General features: G+C 34.9%; 1 protein-coding gene across 1 annotated transcript; it reads left to right on the top strand.

The window, feature by feature from the left end:
* Nucleotides 1–2,084: 2,084 nt before the first annotated feature.
* Nucleotides 2,085–8,832, top strand: LOC117104465. The gene is made up of 7 exons (XM_033245312.1): nt 2,085–2,228; nt 2,459–2,656; nt 5,814–5,981; nt 7,160–7,459; nt 7,863–7,946; nt 8,106–8,322; nt 8,684–8,832. Exons 1-7 carry the CDS (start codon nt 2,085–2,087, stop codon nt 8,830–8,832), a joined length of 1,260 nt encoding a protein of 419 aa, XP_033101203.1.
* The last annotated feature ends 81 nt before the right edge of the window (nt 8,833–8,913 follow it).

Here is an 8,913-nt window from a genome sequence, read left to right on the forward strand (position 1 = left end):
TTTTTTGCCCGACCCCCTTCAAATCGCCCAATATTTTGCATGTTGGGGGTTCTACCTGAGATAACCCCACAGTGAAATTTTTGGCTCCGCGCCAGCATTTTCTGATGAGTTAGAGCAATTTGAAATTTTCATGAGATTTGGCTAAAAAACTCACCTCCTGACAACTGCTGATGTCTCTCTTGAAACTCAACGTATTGGATAAATGCTGGTACCGTTGGATAGAGAAGAAGATTCTCTTTCCAACTCTATGATGTCCGGACTAGTGAGAATTATATAGGTCAAGTCACGTGACCTTGACCTTTGACCCAAAATATCACAAAAGTATATACCTCGATTTTTGAAAAATTCACACCTCAGTTAGGACACTTAGCCCACATGATGCCACTAAAGTTTCATTGTGGGAAAATGAAATATATTAGCTCTAGACTACATTTTGTGCCTAGAGGTGTTCATGTAACATTGAAATAATTGTTAGCTAACCAGTTGTGTGTATTTCTTTGTGAATATGAGTACCGCGGCGTACTAATTTTCACAAAGCATTTGCATCCCCTCTTGGAAAGAGGGATTCGAAATAATTAATTAATTAATCACCGTAATTTAGCTTACACTTATGAATTTAGGGAGCACTTAAAATGTGAAATAATCATTTCACTACCCGACCAACTCCGAACTTTATTCATTCATTAGGCCTACATAATAGTTTCAAATTACTGTACTATATACTCCAACATCACTGGCGTATGGTAACAACCAACTAACTGCAGACCATTTCCGGTCACACATTACTCTCCATAACACAGCACCCCCTAGTTCCGTCACCTCTGGGTATTGATAGTTTTACTTAGTTTCCAGGAAATCTGCTGATAGATTGTTTGAAACTGGCACCATAGTATAGCATGCTGCATTTCTGGCCATTAACAGAACTGGTCCATGGCACCCGGCTTTTGGAAAAAAACCCGGGTTATACATTCTGCTGGTTTGTTGAATAAGGGTTCTTCAATTATTTATTGCCACTGAAGCCCATGAGATGAAGTGAGTGATTGTTGTTTACATTCCAATGGCTATATGTTGCTGTCAGGACTCTCTTGTTAACTCCCAATGGACATTCTTAAAACCAATTAAAGTTAAGTTTATGGAGCTGCTAACAGCTCCCTCTGGACCATTTGACACCTCACTCTCAACTATCAGACAGCTCACTATGGACCATTTCTGCTAACGGGGACTTTTGCCTCATGGTGAAAATCAGGGCCCCCGTGACCATTTTTCTGGGACCAAGGTTTCACTGCTGATTTAGCATCACTAGGGTATAAATAAGAAATTGAGCGAGAGAGAACCTCCTGAAAAAGGGCGGAACATATTTTTTTTGGCGGCCATTTTCAAAATGGCTGCAAAAATTATGATATTGACTCGTAACTTCACTTATATCCAATGAAAAAGGGCAAATCTGGTGTCTAACTATGTGTTATAGGGTCACTGAAGCCAACGAGACAGGTTTCGAAAACGTAAAATGGCAGCCATATTGAAACTCAAGATGGCCGCCTTAAAAATGGTCAAAAAAGTAATATTTTAGTATAATTCCACATATCCTCTAAGGAAAATGGTAAATTTGGATCTAATCATATGATTTTGGGCTCTCTGAATGCATTAAACATAGTTTCAAAAAGCTAGGATGGTAATCATTTTGAAATTCAAGATGGCCGCCATAAATATCCTAAAAAATTGAATATTTTAGTATGTAATGTGGGGTTATCTCGGGTAGAACCCCCAACATGCAAAATATATGGCGATTTGAAGGGGGTCGGGCTAAAAAGTGTGTTGGATTCATATGGAATGACTCTTTATTGTTATATGCTTTGCTTTTCAATTGATTTTACTTTAACAATTATTGTTTAATTTAATCATTGGATGTACATATCTATATTAAAAAATCCTAAGACCGGACTAACAGGCCTAAGAGCCAGAGTGTTTTTCACACTATAGTTAATCCTAGCCAACTTACGTTATATATTGTCTTAGTTTTTGTTAAATTTCTTTTAATTCTATTGTATGTTATTTCATTGACTAAAAAAAGAATGAATGCAAAAATGGATGAAGGGATTCAACGATTGAAAACAAATGTTGGTGGTTATATGAAATCAATGGCAAAAACTGTTCCCATCAATTGGGTGGACTTTCAAACTAAGGTACAAGAAGCTGGGAAGACAACAATGCACATGTCTTTGTATAAGGTATCATACGATTATTTCAATTATTGCTTAGGATTAGGCAACTTTTGATGACATATTTACGGTTTATGTTAACATTTAATTGTTTTAGTGACAGTATTTGTAAATATAATAAATGTGAATTTGGTAATTAATTTTATGATTAAACTATTTTGAGAGTGGTAATATTTTGAGACAGCCTAAAAAAAATGTTATTTTTTTTATTTATTTTTTTTTTATGTTCTTATTTGTAGATCACTAAGATTGCTGTAGATTGTGGTATTAATGAAAATAACGTCATCCATGTCCTTAACTACCTTAATGATGTCGGAATCATTCTGTATTCGCCCACTAACAAGAAGTTGGAGAACACAGTGATTACTAACATCCATATGCTGATTGGTATCTTCATGAAAATCATTACAGTTGTGAAACCTGATGATGTTGATAAGGTATAGTGTTATTGTTTCAATAAAGACATACAAAAGTATGATATCAATTTCTGTATTCGGATTTACAATTCAAAAGCACTTTATATGAGATATTGACCTGAAACTTGAGAATCTTTCATTTGGTATCATAAGGTGTATTTGTGCAAAGTCAGAGCAAATTCTGAGAGGTATCATGTACAAGGTACCTCAATCTTTGCTGTTTTGACATGGAATGACCCAATTGTAATATGTCATGCCTTTACATTTAAAAAAACAGTGATTCAATTTACAGTTAAAAGGAAACTTTCCTTTATATTTTTTTAAATTAATGAACTTTTAATAAAATTGGATTTAACACAATTTGCGTTACTGGTAGCGTTTCAGACTAGTCACGACATCGGCCGATTTGCACTAAAACTCAAGTTGCATGATCCCATTGTAAGTTCTAATCCATCGATCGTGAAAATACACAACACAGCGATAGTAACAGTGGCGTATCCAAGGGGGGGGGGGCGTGGGGTGCACGACCCCCACAAAAAGCTTGCACCCCCCCCCCACATATTAGAAAACTTCGAAGCAAAAAAAATTAGGCTAGGCTTATGCTTATGCTGTCACGGTTAACGTGTATTCGGGAATCTAAGAAGCAATATTTTTCAGTGGGCGTGGCCACCAAAAATAAATTCCACGTCCCCTCATATTTTGGTCGCCCCCCCCCCCGTATTAAATAAAATCTAATATTAAATAGATCTTACTATATACTACAGTACAAGATCCTTTCAATAAACAAAATCTATTTTTTTAAGTCATTGAAGAATTTCATCTGGTTCTGTAAAATATAGCTGGATTATTTTTTCATTTTTATTAGAACCAACTGAGATAATAATAATGATAAATATTACCTCAGTGACGTTTCTGGTCCAATCAGGTACCTTTCCTCAGACTGATTACATGTTGGGATTGGTCTTATCCCGGCGTTGATGTTTAGTTACGCCCTCTAACGTCCGGTGTTTGACGGTAGCACGTTCCTCTCGGCCCCCTGCTTTTGCTTTCTTGATTAAGTTGTCATAAATGTGACAGTTCACGCTACTATAGGAACACCTTAACAAGAATATTACTTTAAGATGTTCCACTTGTATATAATCAACTTTTTATTTTTTTTTTTGGTAATTCCTTATTTCAAACAACTAACTTGTAGGCTAAAATAGCCAAAAACTATAGGTTTATATCACTACAGTAGGGCATTTAGGTCACGACTGTAAGGCGGTAAAAAATACTATGGGTTTTAAGACAGGCACATCCCCTATTGTATTAAAAAAACAAATATAGGCCTATATTATTTGTAAGGCCTGTTGTATAGGCCTATAGACAGCAAAAAAAAAAAAAAAAAATCCCGCCCGACCCCGATTCTCAAAAAACATCTTATGCTGGGGCAATATATAGCTTTTAATTTTCAACATTTATGGGTGTATATTTAGCGCGAATAGGCCTGCAATCGTTGGTGGTAGTGTTTAGAGCCAATTTTTGCAAATTTGGCATAATTTAAATTTTATCGCTAGCAACGCTGAAACTGAGTCACGTCTTGCATCGACTAGACATGGCTAAAAAATAATAAAACGGACCTACAATTCTGTACATAGAATAGACCTAAGGCAAGTGGGCAATGGTAAAGATGAATTAAGCTTAGTACAGTCTACAGTAGATGGCCCATATTACAACGTACAGCACAACATTAATGGTGACCTATACTAACTACTAGGCCTCTAACTAGTACTAGTAGCGTAGACGACTGGTGAGCCTGCTCAAGTTCTTACCAGGGCAGGGTTCTTACTAACTAATGCAGTACTTCAGTACTCTAGGCCTAAATCTGTGTGGCTTAGCAGTGAACAGGGTTATCTGTAATTTTTTTTACTAACTGCGGTCATCAGTCCATACGTTCAGCAGGCCAAGAACAAATTTATTAATTAAATTAATTCAATTAGGTACGCAAAAAGCATCTGCCTAGCTTATTCGTCGGAGACACCACACTCCAATTTGTAAGTTACCAAGATAAATTAATATGCATCAAGCAAACCAATCATGTGACTTACAAAGTCAGTTATGCATACAATATCACACATCCAATTTGATGTGTTAAAATCGTACGCATGAATGATCAGACAGTGTTTGTCCAGGCCCTAATCCATAAAAAAGAAATCGAGTATGGGACCCCAAATAAATTAGGTATGGCGAGCAATAAGTGCAATAAAGAGTGAATACTAACCCAAAATTTAGGATCTATTTAGGATAGGTGTGTTACAAAACAAATGTTTTGTATTCGTGCAATGGAAAGAATATTTTCATTCGTTGAAAGATTGACTGTTCATTTAATAATAATAATAATAATAATAGTTGGATTTGTAGAGCACATCATGCGAAAAAGCCTCTATGCGCTTGGTGATTGAGCTCTTTGAGTTGGACATTTTGAGAAAAAAGAAAGTTATTTTTATGAAACTAAAAAAACCTACTCCTTAAACTAAGGCATGGTTGGCCGTTGGCTCCGAGGAGTTCATCCGCCCTTTGTTCAGCTGTTTTTTTTCGTGCTGCTGGGTGTCCATCCACCCTCCCATTGGCGGCCGCTAAAGACCACCAGATGTGGTTGCCGGAATTAGTCGCCGACGACTCGACCGGATGTAGTTTATAACGTCGTGCCCAGGACACTATAATCCTAATCTACACTTACATACACTAAAATAAACCAACTTAAATAATTGGTTGAACTATTCCCATAATTAATAAATGAAGGTTTCGGGTCAGAGGTCGGGAATTTCAGGAATTTCTTGAGCTTTGACTTGAATTTATTTAAACTTGTAGCTTCTCTTAAGTCAGATGGTAACTGGTTCCAGAGGATAGGTGCAGCTCCGCCTCATTGAATGGGACAGTGAATGAAAATATTCTTCCCATTGCACTCATACACATTCATTATTTGTATACTATTGCCTGCTTCTTAACCAATCAGATGCCTAGAATCTACGTATGTGGTATATAATAATAAATATATAAGTTTTATTGCAATATTCTACTACCTCCCTAGGCCCATTTCTAAATATGTGATTAAAGTGGAGTTTTCACGATTGCGACCACATCGACTACAACATTAACTTTCGATAAGATTATTTTATTTTGTTCTGTCTTCATGTAGGTTCCAGTGATAGTAAAGTATTGGCGTAAATTAGATAAAGAAGGGATTCTTGCTGAAAAGCTAGTTCGTTATTTATGGAAAGATGAACTTACTGGCAGTCACGATGATAATGACGTCTTTGAAGACTGCATTGAACTCATGAAGTCATTCGGGCTTCTCTTTGAAAAGGTAGGTTATTGCTAGGATTATTGCAAGTACAGACAACCAGTTATGTTTACTTACTAGATATGTGATAAACTTTCATAGGCTCAAGCCTTTATAGGCTTATCAGGTTGTTAATTTTCGTTTATATGGATATCCTAGTCAATCATGACGTCATCACTGCCAACTCCCAGTGCTCCAACATTTCACTATTTTTTCACATAGTACCCTAATAAACTAAAGAAATTTTAGGTGTGAGTGCAAAAGACCAATTCAACTTGTACATGTCCACGCGTGTCTGCGTGGAAATAGAAGGTAGACACTCGCCCAATCGTCGTTTGTTAACAAGTGGTAATTGAAAAATTACTTTCGTAAAAAAGGTTAATTAGAACTTCAAATTCAATATTAAGTATGAAAAATTAAGGAATTCCTTGAATCAGTGGACCCTAATAAACTAAATTAATTGAACATTTAATAGAAATATTCTAGACCTAGTTTAAAGACTCAAGGAACAAAATTAGATGTAGGCCTAGGCAGGAGGCCTAGATCGTAGCCAGGCTTATCGCCTAGATAATATGAAATCATCAAACGATTTTACCTGTCTGCACCGACCGAAAGTGACTATTTTTGTATTCTCTCAAATGCTTTAAGAAAAGCATTACAAGTTCTTCAAACACAATAAATAGTTATTCATCGTATCCATACTTTTTGGTACTACCAAATAACTTAAATGGCTCTATCTTTTGCTATTTATTATCTTTTTTATCATGTTCTGCAACAGCATATCAGCATACGCACAAATATAAATACGCACACAGTATACTTATATCACTATAGTAACCAATGACTGCTACACAGTTTATTATCAAACTAACATTATGCTTTAAGAAATGTTTATTTCTTTGACGAATGTCTGTCAAAATAGCATTACAAGTTCTTCAAATACAATAAATAGTTATTCATCGTATATGAAGAAGACGGTGATTAACTTATAAAGTAATCAATAGAGCTGCATGCATCGTACACTAGCAGAAAATTATTATACTTAGGTTAGATTTAATTACAGTAGAATAGTGTACTATGTGCCTTTCTACTAATTGCTTAGTTAAATTTTGGCTTTTTTTTATATATGTACATCTTCCACTTCCCATTGATATAAAGCTGTGTATTAATTGGTTTTTTTTTTTCATTTTTTATAAATGAAGAATGAATCAGGAGAGGATGGTAGACTATTTGTCGTCCCTTCTCGGATGAAGACCAAGCCTAATAATAGGTTGGAGATTAGGAAAGACGAGGAGCAGACAGTATCTATCTATGTGACACCTAAAGACTTTCTCCCCGACGCTGTCTACGATGTCTTGGTCGTTAGATTTGTAAGCCTGAGTCAGGATAGAGGTTACCGTGATGAGCCTAAATTGTTTCAGAATAAGGCTGAAATTATATTCGATCGTAAGCATTATGTCAGACTAGGTCGGATTTACATTGATAACAAACAGTGTTTGAAGGTAAATATGTCTTTTGTTTTTAAAATTTGCACTTTTACAAAAACATCAAGATTTTTGGCCTGTTTGGCTTTGGCAACAAGAAATTTATTTTTCGTCTAAAAACATATTAAAAAAAATATTATTCAATATTGTTAATGTTAAACATGTCTAATATTAAATCATATTTGTTAGGCCTTTGCCTTTTTTTTAATTAAATCTTAATATGAAATTAAATTGAATTATCTTTAAACAAAATATAGATATATGAACTAAAATGAGCAAAGTAAAATAATTGCACAGAAGATGGTGGCAAATTGGATGACAACAAATCATTTGTGAGTCCATCTAAGTGACATATGTTCATAGAATTTACAAAATAATGTAAATTAAACAATTTCAATTAATTTTTCTATGTAATCTGCAGCTTGAAATATCACGGATGAAAGAGAGGGACGCACACTGTGTAGACAAGCCAACGTGCAAGCCGCATCCCAGCGTATGTACAGAGGTAATGACGTCATTGGTCATCTTGATATTGTAGATTTAATACTTGTGCCCCCACCCCTTTCCCCGTCACCGATCAACGCTATGTGGATTTATACCAAACGGCTAACCATTGTATTGTGAAATATAAAATGTGCAAATTTAATCTATTTCTTTTTTGCAGGTTTTAAGCGTTTTAAAGCAACATCTAGATGAGTTATATCCGTCTAAGAAAGTTGTCGGCTATGAACTGAACATACTTTGCTTTGTCTGTATGAATCCTGAGACACCACACTTTCAAGATCTTGAGGAATGCTTAAAGAATGACTGTATAAATTGTGATAAAACAGGAGAGCATATAGTAATGCCAACTGTTGAAGTACAGAATCTATTTGTGGCCGGTATGCGATTGGATTGGATTTATTTCGAAATTCTTATATTAAACAATTCAATTCTTTTATTCATCAAAAAACATAATTGATTAAAATAAACATCGAAAATGACAAAGGAGCAACACAAACAAGAGACAGTAAAAATAGAAAAGAGAAACGACAAACATTATATATCTCGTCTCTTTAAAGTGTGGTTAACAAACTTAATAGCAGGAAGAAGAATATCAAAATCATGGGAACCAACTGAAAAGACAAATTTATCAAAACCATTTAATTAAATTATCATTTTTATCAAGGAAATCTGAATTCAGATTGAGGAATGATAATAAAGTTGAAATTCATGATGACCAAACTTATTTTCATTTTACAGATTTGCCTGTCGATAACGAAAGAAATATATCAGACTCAGACGATTTTGGAGTGAAAAAGCTCAAGATCTGTCATAAAACAGACGAAGACATTGGACGTGCAGAAGGTATGCTATTGTCTTTTGAAATGATTCATAATTTAATATATTAGATTTATTTCGGTTAATTTTGAAAATAGTAATTCAAAAAAAATGTTCAACAGAGAATTTTTACTCATTCCAATATATATATA

This window comes from Anneissia japonica, unplaced genomic scaffold (genome assembly GCF_011630105.1).
Source record: "Anneissia japonica isolate Jap-2015-1 unplaced genomic scaffold, ASM1163010v1 scaffold287876_len70888_cov118, whole genome shotgun sequence".
NCBI lineage: Eukaryota > Metazoa > Echinodermata > Crinoidea > Comatulida > Comatulidae > Anneissia > Anneissia japonica.